Source organism: Lissotriton helveticus, chromosome 11 (assembly GCF_964261635.1).
Source record: "Lissotriton helveticus chromosome 11, aLisHel1.1, whole genome shotgun sequence".
NCBI classification, from domain to species: domain Eukaryota; kingdom Metazoa; phylum Chordata; class Amphibia; order Caudata; family Salamandridae; genus Lissotriton; species Lissotriton helveticus.
The window spans coordinates 585,692,920-585,714,122 of record NC_136072.1 but is presented as its reverse complement, the minus strand read 5'-3'; the positions used below and the strand labels follow the sequence as shown (position 1 = coordinate 585,714,122).

Genomic DNA, 21,203 nt, shown 5'->3' with positions numbered 1-21,203 from the left:
CATCTTTAGGTTCCCCGTTTGAGTGCTGTGTGCCTTTAATAACGGACATGCTTATGTATCCGTTTGCTAGTCCTATGCATGTCGTTTCCGATTGATTACTGCACCGAGCTCGGAGAGAGCTTTGAAACCATTGCCAGTGAAGGCGATGTTTTTAAGTAAGAGATGTCCTTTGGTGTGATGATCATCCCAGACCCAGGGGCTTTCTGCAACGAGGGAAGCGGTCAAGGCCCTTAGGGAGATGAAGAAATCCCAGTGTTGGAGCCGCAGTGCTTTGACAAGTACAGTTAATATACTGCATGAACGGATGATCAGAAGGCGGCTGGTGATTAAATAGAAGGAGGCTGGTGATTAAATAGGAAAGCGGCTTAGCAGTGGCTGATGGTCATTTCAACTTAGAGAGGGCATTAGTTAAGTAGATGGTTTTTTTTTTTCCATCAGTGTTCTGGCGTTAACCATGGGTGACTATTGATGAACACCACCGCAGCAATGCCCAATCCCCCTGGCTTTTGAGGAGCAATCACTCACCCGAAAACGGAAAATAATTTTTTCTTGGTAACGTGGAGAAAAACATTCAAGACTTTCAACTGCACAATACCATCGTCATGAAAGCAGACTTAATCACATGCCCGGAGACAGTTACTAAGAAACCCCACCCCGCATCAGTTGCTTGACTTAGCAAATCAAACGGGCTCAGCCTTCCCTTACGAAATGAGTCTTTGAGCTTAACTGCCACCCGGTTACATCCAGTCACCGTGGAAGCAACTCTCTTTTTCCCCATTGCCGGAGCCTAATAAACCAAGACAAAAGTTTATATTTAAAGGTTGAGGGGAAGGAGCGAACACACAGAGTATATATACTTTTAAAAAGTAGCCAGAGTTAACAAGACGGAGGGAAGAGAGGGGAGGGGGGAGGAGAAATGCGACACGGCGGGAAGGGGCAGGCAGGATGACTCAGGGGAGGGGGCGGAGCGGGGCAGAGCGGCATGTGGGTGTGAAGAAGCCGGGCCTTTGAAGTGAAGCTAAGCTTCACTTCAAAGGTGTCGGAGGAATGCGGGCGGCTGTGCACGCGCTTTTAAGCTCAATGCACATGCGCATTGAGCTTAAAAGTCACGGGCACTGCAAGGAATCGCCACGATTCCTTGCAAGTTAGATAAAGAGTCGATGAGCCCCTATAGTCTCGCTTGCTCGATGCGCATGCGCATCGACAGGCGAGACCTAAAAAAGCACCCTTTGAAGTGTACTGGGGGAGCATGGCTCTCCCTCTCTTCAGTGTGTCCCACCCAGCTTACTGGAATGCAGCAATACACACATTTAGGGTGATTTCCCTACCTTCTCTTCCAATGTTTCACCTTGCAGTTCCTGGTCTCCCAAAATGGAACCCAGAGTCAACCATGTATTGTGCCTCTTGCAGGCCCACTCACTTCCATAGTATGCATATAACACATACACCCTGCACAGAACTACATCCTTCATGTATAGTATCACTCACAGACACACATACACCATCACATGCATATAACTTACACACACTGCACAGTATTGCATTATCCCTGTAGTGTATCGTTCACAGACATACATACACCCAGCACATGTACATCACACGTGCACTGTGCAGCACTACACACCATCTCGCTGTAGGGCAAGGGTGAGTCAAGCACACAGCAGTGGAACATTAAAAGAGTGAGCCTGCAGGCCTTACTCCAGTGACACAGGTCAAAAGGACCTGTTCACTCTTACTGATCACTACATTGTATGCTGCCACCATCATGCCTGTACTGCTTAGCTCCTGGTAAAGGTAGTAGCCTTTCACCACTATGAGGGTAGCGCTTTGAGAACCCTCCCGGTCCAACAAGACCACAATTCACAAGACGGGCTATGTTATGGTGCACACGCATGATCTGTGTTTGCCTTTGACAACAAAAATCAGCATTAGGGATCCAAACATCAGCGATGTTGGGGCACCAAGGGCTTGGTGCATGCCCATTACCATGCAGCAGACTTTTCCATCTCAGCAGGTTTATTTCTTTTAAGAAAAATCATTACATAACATTTACTGTTCATTTGTTGCGTCTATCTTAGAATGGTTTTCTTTTCCCGTAAGACGATTGTTGCTGCACATGTTTCCTTTTTATTTAGGAAAAAAGTATGGCAAAGCCAATAGCTCTGCAATGGGTGAGATGCTTTGTCTTTGCCAATGCTTGTTATGTACTAGTTTTCACATACCCGTACTTTGTATCCTTCTTCACTTCTGTTTGCAAACTCTGAATACTTTGTCATGTCTCAACAAGCATTTCCAGTAAACTCTCATTTGCCGATACCAGGTTTTCTATTGTTGTTGCTTTCAAATATTCCTAACTGCTGATTCAGCTAAAGAGCTTTCTTTTAGTCATTTTTCTCATGGATGGCTTATGGTAATTTCCTTCTCCAATACCTGCTCGCCTAATCATTCTCTCCTCCAAGTTTTAAAAAGTTTTACTCACTACTTATCTTCAGTTTTTTTTTTTTTTTTTTTGCTCCTACTTCTCACTCCAAAGACCTAAATATTGCATCAAATTCTGTTGAAATTACATACAAATTTGTATTCTCAAAGTACTTTTGCTTTTCCGTTCTTGCCCTAGCTGTTCTAGCTCTCTGATCACAGGGCCTTGCTCCTGGTTCTTCTTGCTTCCGTTCTTTCTCATTCATCTTCATTGGAACTATTTTTTATTTTTTATTTGCAAAGTTTTATATAGTGCTGGCTAGACCCGGAGGTATCAGAGCACTTTACATAAGGATCAGGCAGTTACAGGGTACATAGTTATATCAGTTGCATCAGCGAGTTACCAGTTACAACTGTTTGAATCAAAGAAACAGAGGGAGGAGGAGGGGGAGGGAAGGAGACACAAACGGGGAGACGAGGAAGACCATGTCAGATGTCCGGCTGGGTAGGTGACGGCCAAGGGGCCAGACTCCTCTATAGCTGCATAGGACAGCTCCACCGGGCATCGACCAAGGTTGCTCAGGCTCCGCAAGAGGTATCTACACCCGTTGAATCAGTGAGTTACAGGATACATAGATACATCCGTTAGAATCCAGACAATCACAGAGGAGGGAGGAGGGGGAGGGAAGGGGACCAAACAGGGAGACGAGGAAAACAATGTCAGATGTCCGCTGGGTAGGTGATGGCCTAGGGGGAGAACCAGGGCCAAACTCCTCTATAGCTGCAAAGGACAGCTCCACCAAGCATCAGCCAAGGTTGCTCAGGCTCTGCTGTAGGTATCTACATCAGTTGAAACAGTGAGTTACAGGATATATAGTTACAACAGTTAGCATCAAGAGAATCAGAGAGGAGAGGGAGGGAAGGCGACCAAACGGGGAGACGCGGAAAACAATGTCATATGTCCGGCTGGGTAGATGACGGTAGAGGGGCCAGACTCCTTTATAGCTGCATAGGACAGCTCCACCGGGCATCCGCCAAGGTTGTTCTTACACACACACACCATCACAAGCACAGACATGCACAAGCACACACAAATGTGCGCACACACTCTCATATGCGAACAGAGGGCGCATACAAGCACGCATACAGAAACATCCACACGCACAAGCACACATACAATCCCATGCTCTAATACAAAGACACTCAAATATATGCACACACCACCACACACACAGACATAGGCACACATACAGAAACATCTGCTCGCACAAACATGAGCACACACAGAATCACATGCTCTAATACAAAAACACCCAAATACATGTCCACACCATCACATGCACAAGCACACACAAATGTGAACATAGTCTTTCATACCCGCACTGGCGCGCACACGTGCGTCCGCACACACCCCCTCATACATGCACAGACGAACACACAAAAGCACTCCCATGACACATTTCTCCTGCACTGCACTCCTCTTAGTTCTTGGGTCCAGGATAGTTCCGCAGGCTGTGTCACGTGGATAGTTGGTGGATCACCTATGTAGTTTGTTTGTTGGGGATAGTTTAGTGCCGGGGGCAGCGATCACGAGGTCAGGCACTGGTTAGATCAGTCTTTCATCATTTTTGAACCACCTTTTTATTGTTGTACAGCCTCCACAGTTCTCAAGTTTTACTGTCCCACTTCTCCACTACATTGCTTTTACAGCCCTCTTTACCTTTGCATTTGTATTTAATAAATCCACTATGAAAATAAAATGATAAAATAGACCTCCCCTCTCCTGCTGCTGTTTTACTCTGAGTGCATGCTTGTTTCTTTTGCTGATCGTTTGACAATGTACTCCGGCCCACTTACTGTGCTAGTATCCTAAGCTTGTAAACCTCTTCCATTCTTGATCCTATAAATCTGCCTCCTTTCTGTGCCATTGCGCTGACCATCTCTCTGTTTGTTCACTCACCTTATAATCCTGGTCTGTCTTTCTGATCTTGTACACCTGCTCAATTCCTAAGTCAAGGATAAATTAACACTTGATGTATTTTACATCTCTAATGTGCATAATTGTTTCTCTTTTCTAAGGTCACAATGGTTTCTTCGTTGATATCCCGGGTGGTCATGTAAGTATTTTTTGCCACAATAACAGTAATTACCTGGCTGGTAACAAGTACAAAACATCTTTCACAGTCCTTTACAGAGGAGTGCTGTTTCTCCAATTAGAAGTAGATTATCAGAGCAGTACTTGGTAATAATCTCTGGACCAGCAAGAGATGATCATTCCGGAGTGAGTTGTTGTTACAGACCTATATGTGAGCCCTACTGCTTAAGAAACAGAGTACTAGACCAGGGTAAAAAGGAGGTGAAATGGAAGATTTTGTTTCTTCCAAGGTTAGAATTGCTGGGTGTTGCAGATCAGTATAACAGCACTGTAACCGAGTGCTTTCATTGCTTTGGTGTTGGAATAGTACAGAGTGCAGTGGGACAAAATGAAAGGTACTGTGAAATGAAATATACTAGTTATTGAAATAACAGGATTAAATAAGTGTGGGTTTAGGGTAATTTGCTGAGCTGATTTTGGTTGTCATTCTTGGATCTCAAACCCAAATTCAGTTATATTTGCAAATTTGAAACCATACAAGTGCGCAATGGTTTCTGTTGTTCCTCATGTGAGTTGAACAGGATGGTCTAAACGTATGTTCGTGATGGCGAATGTAGACGTACCGGCTTTCTTGTTGTGACTGTCACACAATATCCGCTGTCTTCCCCGTGCAGAGCGGATGAGCAGAGAGTGAACTGGAAAGCCCTAAATAGAGTAGCTTTCCAGCATGTGAGCTAGGCGATTCTATCCCTATAGTACATCTAAAGGTTTTTCATCCTTTCTAAGACAGAGGCGGGACCAGAATCCTTTCATTTGTGCTTTCTGGAGGTTGTGAGAGGCGTCACTGGCTGCGATGGGTTCAAAGCCCTGTCTTCCTGTTTCTCCTCCAAGGCTCTTTAGACTGAGGATCTGAAACCTCGCACCCTCTTCAAGCTCCTCCCTTCTAACATAGTGAAAACGTTTTCTGGGTTTTCAGATTGGGGAATTAGAGTATAAGTATGCATACTCATACTTGAAAAATCGTCATTTGAATACTATAACACATTCATACAATCTGTAGGGTACTTGTGCAACATATCAATTGCTAGGCATACATTCCAGCTCTTCTGCCAAGGTGTGTACTGGCTGGTCATCCGATGCCCTTGCTGTCTTAATAGTCCTGGGCCACACTCTGGGAACAGCTTTTTAACCGCTGGTATTGCCCTCATTCGAGCAGCAGAACACTTTTGTATCAAGTGAAATATTTATGCATAAAACCACATTGTGTGGCAAGCCTAAATTATGTTCTATTAAGGGAACATTTCTAGCAGAGTTTAAAACCTCTATCGGTGAAAGTTATGTCCCGGGTATTTTGTTTTTTGAGAGGTTATTGGTTAGTAGATACTGCTTAACTTGCTCAATGGGGACGAGAGAATCGTATACATTGTAACTAATCCTTTATGCAGTGAACACTATCAATACATTATTGAAAGCTCTACAATTTCTTGAAGATAAACTAAACATACAATTAGAGTGATTAACACATTTCCAGATATATTGGCAATAAATGTCATGTTCCAATATCGATATACAACCTTTCTTTTCCAAGACCATGTTAAGTTGGTTAATGTATGTGTTAAATAATTAGTGACTATTTGGAATCCTAAGAAATTGGCTTATTGATTGAGAAGAAAATTAAGTGATTGAATTGTAATGAGGCTAGTGCCTTCTAATGTCTTAAACTGGATTATTAAGTAATTTTAATATGTAATGTTAAAAAAGCAAACATTTAAGAATGTATTGTAAATGGAATTATATGGTGCGATTTATTTCAACAATAGAGTGTTGCACACCTTTTGGAAATTTTATTTATGAATGGATATTGAAGTGTGAGGTATATGACTCTGTCACTCTACTTACTTTTGGCTAGATTTGTGTTACACAAATACCTACATACATGTTCTGCCTCTGTGTCAGACGGATAGCTGCACTTTTCTGCCACTGCATTGAAGTATTTGTGTATTTAAGGGGTAACATGTTGCATGACGCCTTGATCCCTATCACACCCTTGACAACGCGTGTAGTAACAAGCAAAACATTGTTTTATTTTTTTTATCTTGACTCAATCAAGGAATAGAATACTTATGCTTTGGATGTTGGTGTTGTGTTTCCTATCAAATGAACTTTTAGGAAGGGTCATGATTTTATGTTTTTAGAAGGATTTTTGTGCACCTGCAGTGTTTGGGTCCCAATAGTGCAAAGGGAGGAAGAGCTGGAGGGCAAGATAAATGTGTATTGCAAGAACGTTGTGTCAACGTATTAAAACTATTTGGGTGTCGTCTGTAGTTAATAGTTGAAGTTAGTGGACCGAGCTGTGTATTTTTCGGCTCTTTAACAGGAGGTCCAGTGATTGAACAGGATTGTAATTGCATTGACAGGGTATTATGTGGGTCCATGGTGCTGAAATAGCTGGTTTATTTTTTACTATTATGTTCGGAGTATGTAATGTGTGTAATGAATGTCGTAGTAAGTAACCTTGTGATATTGTTTTTATTTATATTGTACCCGGATTGAAATGCTTCTTAACATAGTTAATATGGTTGTGAAGAGCATCTCCTAAAGATACATGTATATATATTTTAATACATTTATCCCAGAAAAAAGCCGTATTAGTAGAATAATGAGCAGTGAAATTAATATTTAGAAACTTGAAGATTGTATTGGTAAAAGGACAGGTAGCATAAATACCAGGGACTAGTGACCCTGCCGCCCACTTCTGCTGCACTTGGGTAATAGCCCCAGTCCCCAAAACTTTCGTGGAACGACCTTGCACCCTGCATGCCACATTCCCTACCAGCCCATTTCTTGACCTAAAAATAAATACTTAAAAAAACCTTTTTTTAATTTAAATAAGTCCTTTAGTAGTTCCGTTACTTCACATAGATGTCTGAAAAGTTAAAAATATTCTCAAATTTTAGTCTTTCACATAACAAAAACGTGTATGAAAATGTTCAAAATTCTGCTGTGTTCCACTACTGAAATAGCCAGGTCTTTGGTGGGATAGGAATAATAAATAAGTGATCTTTCTTTATGTGAGTGTTTAATGAAGTTCAAACGAGGATAGCATGTGGGATAAGTCTCTTTGGTGGGTTTAGTTTAGAGATTCCACCTGTATCTATTTTGACCAAGGTGATTGTATTTACGTTGTTTAGTCTGGTTACCCAAATGTCAGTTTAGTCAAACTGTTAGTCCATATCTGGGTTCTTGGAGCAAGCTTTTCCCTTCAAAACTGACTGTTTTGTTTCACTAAAGTGGTAGGTCCTGCAGCCCCCTGTGACTTGAAGGGCATTAAATAATGCATTTTGTCGCGCATTATGCCATGGTGCAAGTTATGTTAGCTTCCATTTGTGTAGCTTGTGGCTTCCATTGGTATGCACTTGAAACCAGTGTTTAAGGTCATGTTACATAGCCGAGTCGTATCATGACAAACTTGTTGCTGCTGTTATTCATGCGAAAATTAGTAAGGTATGTGAGAGGGATAAAACATTCTTGACATAAAGATAGATATATAGTTGCGAATCTCAGCGGAGTGGGTGATTACACTCTCGTTTCTGCCAGTGATCAAGATCGCTTGTTCGTGATAGCTGTTATCTTATAGGGATCTCTCAGGTGGTCTTAAGCTTGAGAGAGCTGCTTTTTGCCTTTTGGAACACAGTTGTTTTGTAAAGTCCTTATCTGGATGAGGAGAGGAGTCAACCGTTTGGTGGCTTAGACTGAGAAGGAACAACCTACAAGTGGGGATTTGTTGAAACATGGCATTTGAGTGTTGAAGCAGAGGCTTCCTCTAGGGTGGTGGATCAGGAAATGTTTTTGGTGTTACTTTGCTATGATTCCTTGGAGACCTTGATGCGTTGGGCATAGTGGCCTATCGGTGATCTGGTGGGAGAATCGAGGTCAGTGCAATGTCAAGGGGGCTGGAAATGTTGTGATCCCAGATGTAGGAGCAGCCAGGCTGCTAAATTTTGAGCTTGCTGCACTTTGTCTTCGAGGAGATTCGGTACTCGTAGGGAAAGCTCATCCTTGTAAACAAGATAAGGGAGTTCATTCAAATATTTTTTTAGAATATGCCTCAATTAATTTAGAAGTCGTCTAACCTTTGGCAGTGATCATGCAAGGGGAAAGTATTGAATACATGGTATCATTGGTGTTCTGGAACTTGAAAAGGAGCTCTTTAATGTGTGTAATTGAAACTAAAGCATTTAATCAATCCAGGGAGAACACTAACATAGATTTGATGAGTGAGCCTTAAAATACCGTTGCGCCTAGGTTATAAAGATGGGAGGTTTATGGTGGTATGGAGGTAATGTAAAATACTGGTGTATATGGTGGGACTTGTAAAGCCTATCAGTCACGATAACGGTATCCTGGTGCTGGAGAGATACTAAGGAGGGTAGAGTTAAGTGTTGCTAAGATTAAATGTCCAAATTGAAAGGCCAGGTCTTAGGGGTGAGTTAGTTGGAGTTAGCCGAGAAGGAGACTTTCCAGGCCAAGACTTTGCAGTGAATGCCCACATTCCAGAGTATGGCCAGTAGTCCTGTGTGGTGGACGTCAGTAGTGTTCAAGGCATTAACTATGTGCAGCTTCTGAAGTGTGGTTATTCCTGGATTTCTTTGAAAATTGATGGGATTGGCTGGGCAAAGATTTATTGGAGATCGTATTTTTTCCTTTGCTTTGTATAAATAGTTATTTAAAATATTGTTTCAACATAGGGGGGAACTTCTTCTATAGGGAGCTTGTTTAAGGTGTCTGCAGCTCTGACTGATTGTTCGGAGTCTGATTATGTCTTTAGGCTCAGAAGAATGTGTTAGTCTTGTTGCCTTTTCCAGGAACTGGAGGCAGTGCCATTACAAACTATTTCTGAGGGGTGACTCATTTGAGCAAGCTGTTCAGTTCTTGAATTAACAAGCATTTACAATGCAATAGGTTTCGCATTGACGTGAGTTTGAGCTATTGACATTGCAAATAACAATGCCTTTTTTTTTTAACATAAATAAAAGGCATCGTTATTTACAATGTCAATAGCTCAGACTTGTGTCAATGCGAGACCTATTGCATTGCAAATGCTTGTTTTCATTGGAGTCTAAATGAGCATCTTAATCTGTAGCTGCACAATTATTCTGACCTAATTAGCTTGATTGGGGGTGGGGCAGGTGGCAGTCTGCTCTCTGGGCGAACCACAACCAGGTGTGTTCTGTGCTGGAACAGAGGCACGTCAGCCGCTGCCCCGATAATTCACAGGGACAAAGTTATCCGTGTAGCAGGTGCAGTGACGCCGGGGCAGACTGTAGAAAGAGCCACAGTCACCGTAAAAAGGAACCTGTTACAGGAAGTGGAGTGAGGCGCTGCTTCCAACTTCTGATCACATATTTCTCTGGCCCCTGTACGCCCGCCCCCCCCCCCCCCCCCCCCCCCCCACCCTGGGGCACCCAAGGGCCGTGCGGGGTGTTATGGTGCCTTTTGAAAGGTTGTTTTATATCCTACAAATATGCCTGTTTTTTTTTTTTTTTACATAACCGCGTTATTGTAAATATAAAAACACTAATCAGAGGAGCCCTCGCATCAAAATCTCCCAGAACCATTTGTGGAAAAATAGATGCCCGTGATGCCTTCACCTGTGGTATTCTCCTTTGAATCGCTAAACTCGCCCCATTTAACGTAAAAGAAATACGGGAGCACAAACCTCTATCAAAGCAGGGGGGGGGTTCGATTGACATGGTGTTCATCTAACAATGTGTCCACTGTATGGTCAGGTGAAGTGTAATAAATGAGTGAAATGACAACTCAACGGGCGCCGAAAAAGTTTGCATTCTTTCAAACCCAAGAAGGCAGCACCTGGCTCTGAGCCAAGAAAAAATGGAAAACAAACAGATTTAAAGAGAAAAAAATGTGAGGAGAGGCGCTGAAACTGAGCGCACAATACCGGTGTCATGGAGGGGCAGAGATCAGGCCGGTTGGTTTCGGACTGTAGTTTTGGCGTCCCACGGAGATGAGGTTGGCACAGGGGATAGCGGGCGAGGCCCGCTGCTGCCAAGCACCCTGGGGTAGAAAGGAGCCCGGGCACCGGGAGAGACGAGGCCACGGGTTGTGCCAAGGGCACCCAGTGTCCGCGGGGAAGAAGCGTGAACTTATTTTGCGGCCTCTGACTGTTGCAGTGCTCCAGATTTACTACCGGATTTTTAGAGTATGGCGGGAGTTCAGGAGGGCAACTAAAGCAAAGCACTATATGTGCATTGGGTTCGGGGGGGGGGGGATTTCTTCATACATGACTTATATGTAACACCGAATCACTACATCTATCTATCATTTCGATAAACTATATTTATCTGACAGGATCGCAGCTCCCCACGCACTGTGAACACCAGGTCACTTTTACCAATATAAAGCATAACTTTTAGCCAACTCGATACTACTTTATTAGCTGTGAATGATAAAAGACTGAACCTACCCCACCCGGATTCCAACCAGTAGTCGGTCATACGCAAAGACAGATGCCCCACATTAGACTCATGCCCCACCAAGCAATATGTCCCTAAGTGACCTGTGTGCTATACTGCTCGCTCGGGGAACTCTTCAAGAAGCAGGGACAAAGCTGTGTAATTGCTCCGAAGCTAATCCAGTGCCGGTTGGCGCAAGTACAACCAATGGCAAGGTTAGGCTGCGAAACCGAAACCACGGTTGTAGCGCAGGAGACGCCGTCGCCGTGCGCGTTGGCTGTCCCTGCGCAAGCTGTGATGAGAAGACACGCCGAGGTAGGGGATGTGTGTGTGTAAGCGCCGGGGGGTTCTGTATGTATGTGTGTGTGCATGCGTGTGTGTATGCGCGGGAGAGTGGGGGGGTTCTCTGTGTGTGTGTGTGTGTGTGTGTGTGTGTATGCGCGGCAGCGTGGGGGGGTTCTCTGTGTGTGCGTATGCGCGGCGGGTTCTCTATGTGTGTGTGACTGTGTATGCGCGGCGGGGGGTGTGTGTGTGTGTGTGTGTGTGTGTGTGTGTGTGTGTGTGCGTGTGCCTGTGAGTCTGCTTCCAAGGAGCCATGGGAAACAGGAAGCGCGTGTGACCTGATCCGTTTACGCGCGCGTGCACATCACTTGTCTCCTGTCTCCCTTGACTCCTTGAAAGCAGAAAGGATTGCAATAGAGTCTTGCAGCGACGATCGCTTCGCGGTCAGTTCGCAGTGCGAAACCTACAAATGATTCAAAAACCTTCTTTACAGGGCATGATGCAAATGAGAGGCAATAGGAGTATAATTTTCATTGTGTTTATGATGGGTGCTCTTCTGGTAGGTGTAGTGATGACTGCTGTCCAGGTTTTGTGTTTCTCCTCCCTAAGTACCAAAGTGCTCTGTTTGTGGCCTAGAGCAGTGGTTCTTAACCTGTGGTCCAGGGACCCCTGGGGGTCCGCACACCCACTCGGGGATTGTGACTGCTAAGAAATTTCCTAAACTTTATTGTGTCCTGTAATCTGTATAGTCCAAAAACAGCATGTCTACTCAACGCACATTATTCAATGTACCAAATATATGCAGGCGATTATGTACAATTATACCAATAATGATTATGTTGCACTTTGTGCAACAGTCACTTCATAATTGTTTGTTTAATTATTAGCTAGCTGAATGGTACTCATTTTATTGACCTCTGAAGAAATCTAGTCTTCAGAGGCCTCACATTTATGCCTTGCAGCCGGTTGGAGGAGTGAGGGACCAGTGAACTATTTACTGTTTTGCACAAGATTCTGTTGGGAACAAAACCGTTAAACCCACGGCTCTCATACTAGTTTTCCCCAAGGGTTCTAAACCTATAATATGCAGGGTATATGCATTTTTCACAGGAAGACAAATTCATCCTTTGAGTATGCTAGGACTCAAACTTGTGACCAGCTATTTCAACATAAGTCTGTGAGAAGTGCATTAACTACACAGCATATGCACCAGGTTCCTTGGCCGTTTAACAAGGAGATATACTTGGTCAGCATACATAGCTGATAAGCTAGCCCAGTGGTTAATGTGACCAGTTAAAAGTAAGTCTATATGCTCCTACATTTTATTACATTATTTTACTAGAATGCCAGAAACGGGGTTGTCGCTTGGAAGGCGGATCTAAAATTCCATCTTTTGCATTAAATAGAGATGACTACCATAGCTTTTGGGTTTGTGGGGGATGCACTGTGACATTTCAATAGCAGACCTCAAATCGAACGGGTGTGTGTGTGGTTTTTTTTTTTTTTTCTTTTTCCTTGGACGCTGCTTACCTAAAAATCTCTTTGGGAATGACTCCCTTCCACAGGGAGTGCCCGAAAGAAAATGTGAAACAGCAAGTGTCTAACCCCTCCCGCCGGGGCAGAGGGCAGGCATCTTGCTTATATGCTGCCAGACCCCCGTGCAGATTCGGGCACAGCTGCAATGAATGTATGCTATAATTGGTGACTTGCTATATTGGTGTACTTTACTAATAAAGCAAGAGTGATGGCTGCACTTTTGCCTTGGGGTGATTATCTATTAGTGTACGGCATAGATGCAGCTAGAATATTTGCTTCTTTGTAATGGGAGGGTTGTTTGTGTGGCACGATTATATTTTTATGGCGTGGTTTGTTTCAACATACAATGACCGCTTGGCATTCGAGCTGCAGTTTCCTAAGCCCATGTGTGTCTAGTTAGGCCAGCCCAATCTAATTTAACCCAATATAAATCCCATAATTCTTTTTTTTTTTTAAAACTAGGCGAGGACGAACTAGTCACGTGTGGGCCTGGTAAACTTGACTGCTATGGGACTTTGGAGAGATGTTTTCAGTGCAGGTTTTCTTTTTAACAGGAATTACTTGGACATGACTCACTTGGCTTAGGGCGAAGATGTACTCGTAACTGGCACAACACTCTCTTCTCACTGAAGGGACAGCTGAGACTTTGGAGAGCTCTCCTTAATGGGAGTGTCTCCATACCCGCAGTTATTTCAGCTGGGTTGAGCACGCCAGAGCTTTGTAGAGATGTTCTGATCAGTGCACTACTGTCATAGTGTGAATTCCTTTTACAGTAAGAGTGAGATCTGTATCTTTGCTAGGGTTTGTCACGCGGTTACTTTTTTCTGGCATGCCTTGCTAGAGGCCTGCTCGGAGGACTTTGGGTAGAAGTTACACTAGTATGTATGTATTTATTGATTTACTTTATTTTTTTTGTTTGGGTAAACTAGGACCACTTGAACAAAGAGTCCGTATAAGTCTTATCAAAGAAACCGTATCATTTCAACCAGGAAATGGGATGGGTCTTGTAGAGAGCTGTTCTATTGAGTCTTTCAATAGGAATTATTTTACCAGGGAACAACCTCCGAGGGATGTAGAGAGATGTTATCCTGGGGGCGTTTTAATTTCGCGAATTATTTCCACAGGTTCAATCAAGCTGGGGCCGCGGAGAGATGTTGGCATTGAGGGAGTGCTCCCATAATGGAAATTATTTCCGGAGAAACTGGGTCTGTGCTCATATGTTCTTATTGAGGGCGCGTTTCAATAACATGACGTATTTCCACCTGGCTGTCTGTGGAGGTGCCTGTGTCCATAATTCTCACTGGGGCGAGCAGGCTGAGGCTGTGTGTAGGTGTTCGCCTGGAGGGAGTGTGTCCATAAGAGGAGTTATTTCCGCAGGAGACAAGCCGAGTTCCTGCTAGGGATTGGTGCGACTGTCCGGGTAGACGTGCTGTCATGGTGCGAGTTATTGCTGAAGGGCGGGGCGTTGAGGGGTTTTTCGCCGAGATTCCTTTCGAAGATTCCTGGTGTCTCTCTGCATGTCTCGAGTTGCCTGGCTCTGCCGAGGCGGCCCAAACCTGCTTGGCATGTGCCTGCGGAATGCCCGCAAGTGCGCTGCGTGGAGGGTTGGGCGGGAGCACCGGGGAGTGTTTTGTTTCTAAATAAACGCAGTGGGCCTGCACTCTGACCGCGCTCGCAGTTTCCGGACATGCCTCGAGCCCACATACCACTTGGGGTGATGTTGCTTCATAGACCCTTATATTTCTGGAGATATTCACTTTTATGACTCGGAATAGGGCAGTGGCCTTAACCTTTTGATTGCACCCCCCCACTCCCCGTGTCCCTGGTAGAAATAAAATAATAAAAATATCGGAACCTCCTGAATTGCAAACCTGTTTTCTCACAATGATTTGAGAAAACCTGGAGCTCTAGACATGTTCAAGCCAAACATAATTATCTCCTTTAAAAATGCAATAACGGACTCTACATTCAAAATTCTATAAGCAGCACGGTCATACCAAAAATGTAATGGTATCCCCAGTGTGTTTCTTTATCAGAAATATAGGGGAAGGACTTTAAAGCTTATTTGGAACTCCCAACTTAACAGTTACTCCCAGCGAGGACGCGAACGACAAAATACTTTACTTATGGCTCATTACAGAGTACCTTAGGGCCACTCACTCCGTTTCCTTCCACTAAAAACTGCAATACTCTTTCTGCATGGTGTTTTGTCTCCGTTCCCCAGAGCATAATTAGAAGCTCCATTTGCTCAGTCTGGGCCCCCCTCCCTCCACCCCTCCCTCTTATGTCCAGTTAAGGCCTCCTGGGGGGCTGCGGCGCAGTTGAAAGATCTTCTGGTCTAGAGCAAAAGTGGTCATCTGAAGGACATGACATAAACGGAGAGAGATGGATCTGTGGCACACCTGTCAAGAAGTACACAGACCAGGACTGAATAGTCCCATTGTTTTGACTTCATGTGACATTGATGGCACTGTGCCTCTGTTGTTGTGGAATCAGCAATACACAGCTTCAGCATGCTAAAGCCTGCAGTCTTCCTATTGCCTGTATTCTCTGACCCAAGAAGAGACTTGGGATATTTAATTTGCTTAAGGTTCCTGCACCTTTATTTGGTTTACGCCTCCTTTCTTTTTAAAATGTATTTTCTTATTAATCTTCAAGGCAGGTACAGAGATGCTATGGGCATGTGTAACGACTCTCATATAGTTGTATGTAGCCCATAAACAAGGTCTCAATACCTATTTCACTGCCCATTTATAAGGTAAACGAAAGTAACGGTCTACAATACTGGTTATCTATGTTGTGAAATTTACGGTTGTAAAGCGTTCTGAGTCAGATGCTTCGTATAGACCTGTTATCTTTGATGTGAACATTTATTGTTGGTGGAGCGCTTTGATACCATCGGGTCTAGCTAGCGCTACATAAAACTCTCAAATAAATGTACAAAAAGTGATGGCTGGAATACTTGAATTAATGTCTGCCACTAGTAATTACCCAGTGTGCATCCAGCCCATCGTTGCTTTGCACCCCAAGCCACCTCAGTTTGGACCCAGCTGTATGGAAATCAGTCTTGACCCTGCTCCAATGTGAACAGTACAGCCCAAACTTCCAGACAAGCTCCTCCCTGAACATGAACACAAGCAACCCAAGACCGGTTTTGCCCTTATTCGGTCTCATCAGTTGAGTTTAACTTTGCCCCAGTGGCACAGTGTAGACTGGACTGACGTCTGGGCATCCTCATCCCACTTGGGTTTTACCACTGAAGCATTTAAAAAGTGAGGGATGGAATGCTTGAATTAATCTCAGCTACTGGTAAACTATTCGAGGCTGCATCCCAGTCCATCGTTATTTTGTTCACCGTGCAGTGGTGCTGGAACAATTTACCGAGTGGGTGTGCTGACTTCAATGTTACATCACTGAAGTCCTAGGCATTGTGAAAAATGGAAGCTTTCACAAAATGGGGTCGCAAATTGCTAATACACCAGCGGGTACGCTAGATTTCGAAAGAAGATGCATCGCAGAAAACTGAACTACAATTACCGTGGACCTTAGGGGCGATCCCGCTGGTGTTTTAGCAGTGTGCGATCCCATATGGTGAATGAAAAATGGAAGCGTCGCACAAGGAGCAAAGTGTAACAAATACATTTAGCAGGAGAGAGTTATGGGTGTAGTATGCAGCGGTGGTGCTTTTTGGAGAAATTGTGGCAAATATATCACTAAAGCATTGTTATGCAGTATGTTTTACAGACCGCATATGTTCCATTGAAATGGCCACTACGTTTACACTAACAGTTTTACTTAGAAAATTACACAAAGGATAATGTGTGGAAATTGGATTTCAGGAAATAAGTATGTCTTGATTTGCTCTGATCCTATCAAAATGATTTTTTTTTTTTTAAACAAAAAACGTGCTTGTTGGACCTGGGGTTACCAGTCCACATAGGGTAGCCTGGCACAGAGTAGGTAAGACTAAACTCAGAGGCAAATTGTGTTAAGCTTGCCTCACACCACACACAGTAACTCAGCGCCCATCCACAAAAAGAATGACTCTACACCAGTTTAGAAAAATATAGTCTGCTTTTATGAAAAATATTTAGTGTTTCTTTGTTTCTTCAGCAGAGTTTACATTCAGCACGTTGCATTTCTCTGTATTCAATTATTGACATATGCACCGTTTTACATAGCATTAATAATACTTATCTCCCCCTAAAAGAGAGGGGCTCAGAGGTAACTCCTGCCCCTTCAGCCAATAGTGTATATTCCACAATCCTAGTTAAAGTAAACACCAATATCAAATCTCCTTACAATGAGGCAGGGCTGCACATTACCCTTGAGGTCTCAATGCTATTACAAGCAGGGAGTTACAGGTTTCAATCATAGCACACTAGTACCATGGTTCAAGCAGCTGGATATCTGGGTAAAGACAGGCAGAATATTTTTATCATTCTCATTAAGCTATATAGATTGCTCTAAAACAACAGTACAATAACAGGTTTTCACGGTGACATTCTTTGTCTCTAATTGATCTGCATACAGAAGTAATTCCCCAACCAATGCTTCCTTACTCCCTGAACGGCCCTGTTACCTCGGCTTTTATGAGCAGAAAATTAAGCCTCATTCAGAAGACTCTTCCCTTCAGGCTACTTTCACCAAACAGAGGAAATGCTATATTCATAGAGTCGCACACTTATGAAGTGCTGTTCAGGGTGCAGTTTAACAGATGGGAGATATCCCAAGGTCTGATGATTATTTCTTGGCCCCCTCCCGATGATCGACAGTTATTCTATTTCGGGCTGATAGCTGGGTAAGCCAGACTCTCCCCTCCCTCCACAGTTCCGCCGGGAGTAGCGAGGCCCTCTCAGCCCCTGGGGCCCCGCTCTTCACTTTTGCGGCCTTACCGGGTTTTGGATTGGTTCAGCCCGGTCTGTTAGCTCAGTCGCGTTAGCTCCACTGATCACACTATCTATGCTTAGGAGTAATCCCGGCCCTCAGTGCTGCCCGCTCCTGACAGCTGACTGGGTCGGAGCGACGCCTCGCCTCCCTCGGCGTTCCTCACAGCTCTGCGTCCCGCCCTCACCTCATTTGTCAGAGAGGGAGGGTTTACGCGGGCCAGCCTTTCTCAATTCCCGCCCCCTTCTTCCGGGTTCACGCCCGTCCGCGGTCACTTGCCTCCGTGATGCCGTCTTTCACAACCGCTGCCCGTCTGACACCAACCAGGCCCTACCCGCCGGATCTTCTCAACGGGGGCCCGTGGTTAAGAGGCAGCGGTCCAGTGGCAGGAACTTCAACCGCCAGCCGCAACCAGGTAGGTTTCTTTCTATGATCGTGTGGGCACAGAGAACCTTTATGAGAGGTTGCAGTGATGTAACCAGCCCCACACTTTCCGGAGAAGCAGTTCCGGTTGAGTCATGAAGGGGGGGGGGGTGAAGAACGCTGGACAATCTCCTTTACAATTAGATGTCCTCTCTGTTGAATTCCCAGGTCAGCTATATATACTCCTCACAGGAATACTAATAGGATTAGAGAGTTATTGGAGATAACGCGATGGCAGGGCTTAGTCAGTAGGTAGGGGGTAAGCCAGGTAGAGCAGCCGGCCCATAGGACGATCTATCCCCTTTAAGTGCGCCTTCCTCCCCACACTAATGCTTCGCTCCTCACCAGGCTCCACTCAAGCTCTCTAGTCACTCTAAAATGGCCGCCCTGGTTCTGGTCCTTTTATAGACTGGGCCCTGGCTACTGGAATCAGCTGGAAGGTTCTAGAGCCTTCCCAGTGTGGTTCTATGGCACAGGTCCCTGAGGTAAAAATGTGGCAGTTACAAGCCACCATTTTGTGTGTCTATATTTTTACCATGTTAAGCAAGCACCAAGGCCTCAAAGTTATAGGGAAGAAGGCACTCAGAACTCTAGGGACAACACAAAAAATTGTGGTGGACGCAAAAATAAAAGAAGAATTAGGAGGCAGAAAGGAGGGAAAAGAAAGAAAAATAGGAGGGACCACCCAAAGGGCTGACGGGTCTAACAGTGCTGCTTAATTTTTAGTTTCCGAATGGCTGATCTATGCTGAAGCACAGTTCATTTGCATCTATTTACATTTTATTGTGCTAGAAAAAATTACAGCCTTTTCTTTCACACCCCCTTCACTCCTAAGGAAAATTGGTGACTGACCATGAAAATCCTTGCTTGCATCTCTTTCCTGGCAGTTTACTAAAATGATATGCATAATACACTTTTGTATGGGTTTTGCCAGCCTTCTATGTCCATTGTTCTGCTCTTTAATCATTCACATTTTTCTTCTGCCCACTACAGCATGAGGCAGTGGTTCAGCTCACTTCAACCTTTGGCTGACTTTACTGTGAGTCATGACATTCTGTTCTTTCACAAGAAGCACATCCACAGACTAAGTAGATCTTTAAAGTGCCACGGATTACTATTGCTATGTGTGCTTATTAAGGCCAGAAAATAATTTTGTGTTAAGCCATTTTCTTTTAACCCCTCCTGTGCTCATGACGAGCTCAGCTCGTCTTGAGCCACGGCGCTCCGGTGCTCATGACGAGCTGAGCTCGTCATGACCGCGTCTGTTTAATGGAACGCTCGCACGCTGGGCTGATTCCCCTGCTGTGCTGAGCGTTTCATTAAACGGGCGCGGTCATGACGAGCTCAGCTCGTCATGAGCACCGGAGCACCGTGGCTCATGGCGAGCTGATTTCGTCATGAGCACCGGGGCGCTGTGCGCGCCGCCACCCGCAGTGAAGGGGTTAAAAATAGATTGTGGGCTTTCAATTGACCATGGAGGTGTCACTCCTTGGGTTACTTTATTATAAAGGCTCCCTGTTTTCCGTTTTTTACTTTTTTTTCTCAGATAAATACAGACAGAAGACATTTATTTTCTTATCTGTATTTATTATTGAATGTGGATAAAACGGAAATTGGGTTGGTTTTTGGGTGATTCTAAATACTCTGCCATAACTGCCAGGCCCATAGCTGTGTGGATTGATAGGTAAGGGGGCTAAAAAAGACAGGACTTTTAGTAAAGGGGCTTTAACAGCTGTAGAAATGCACACGGTTGATACGGAAATTTGCATAATTTCTTATAAGTGCATTGATTTATTTTCTACGAGTGTTTTACAGCATTGAAGCCTAGTAGGCATTCAAACATGAGTGCATATTTACAGGTTAAATAAACATGGAAATATACTAATTTCGGCTTCATTTTCCCCCCAAAAAACAATATAAATATGGATAAATACAGATAAAATTATCAAAAAAAGAAATACGGATAAATACAGACTGAAATGTCAAAAAAAGAAATACCATAAAACTAGGAGCCCTAATTCTTATGCCAAATTAGCATGGTGGAACATGGCTGGACCTGCAGGCTGAACTATGTATTTGTGATGAATTTTTATTACACTGTCCCCCGCATCATTTAGGTTTACATGTGAAGGGGTGCCCCCCCAGAGATCTAATTTTCAAGGTAAATCAGGATTTGGTGAAAGCTTTACTTTCTGTCCAACCTGCCAAAGAGAATACAGGCTGTTGGATCCCAGATGGTTACTGAGATATGTACTAATAGTTTGGCTAGGATTTAAGTAGGCCAGTGTTACCCCTTACCCAACATATGCACAAATAAATTCTGCCATCTTAAAGGTTAGCAAGCTGAGAATGTCTTGTCTTTTGGGAAATCGCAGTTTAAAGCATAAATCCCTTTCTTTTTTGAAGCACGCCACATTGGTATTCAATGTAATCCTCACGAACATGTCACTTCAGTGGGCATGAAATAATTACAGATGTGCAAGTTCTAGTGAGAAAGTGTGCGCCGGGGGGGGGGGGGGGGGGGGGAGTCATTATTTGGCTTCTTAAAGGCACTTTACCCTGAGCTTAGGCAGTTTGAAGCCTTTAACCCCTTCGACGCTCATGACGAGCTGAGCTCGTCATGAGTTACGCCTCTCGTACGCTCATGACGAGCTCAGCTCGTCATGAACCGCGGGTTTTAGAAAAACAAAGCGCACAGCGGGGAAAACCGCTAGCGCGCATGCGGTTAATAAAGCTTTATCGGAGAGCTTCTGTGTCCTCTAGGTAATCAAGTATGGGTGTGCAAAATTCGTGTAATTACACAAAAAGCATGAAATGCGTCTTGCAGGGATTCATTTTAACAAGAAAGCTGGGAACAATTGCTTGCACGCTGTTTCGATGTGCTCACTGTAAATTAGTATTTCCAATTGGGACATTCTTGGTAAATAGTGTATAATTTCGCGCAGTGACATAATTTTGGGAATTTCACGCGACAAGAAATTCCCAACTTTAACTGACTTACACCAGCAAAATGTAAATTTCACCCTGGCCTGTATTTGAGGTGAAGGGCACAACGTTGTAACAAAGTTATGAATGGAAAATACCGTGCA

At 44.1% G+C, this 21,203-nt stretch overlaps 1 protein-coding gene across 2 annotated transcripts in view; it reads left to right on the top strand.

Annotated features, from left to right (window-relative positions):
• Positions 1-21,203, top strand: part of REEP4 (receptor accessory protein 4) — a 114,303-nt gene that overhangs the window by 5,407 nt on the left and 87,693 nt on the right. For both annotated transcript variants that reach the window (XM_078666371.1, XM_078666370.1), the window contains exon 2: positions 4,498-4,535. In XM_078666371.1, coding sequence (XP_078522497.1) covers positions 4,504-4,535 — 32 coding nt within the window. In that variant the 5' untranslated portion in view covers positions 4,498-4,503. The remainder of the gene's footprint in view (positions 1-4,497; positions 4,536-21,203) is intronic.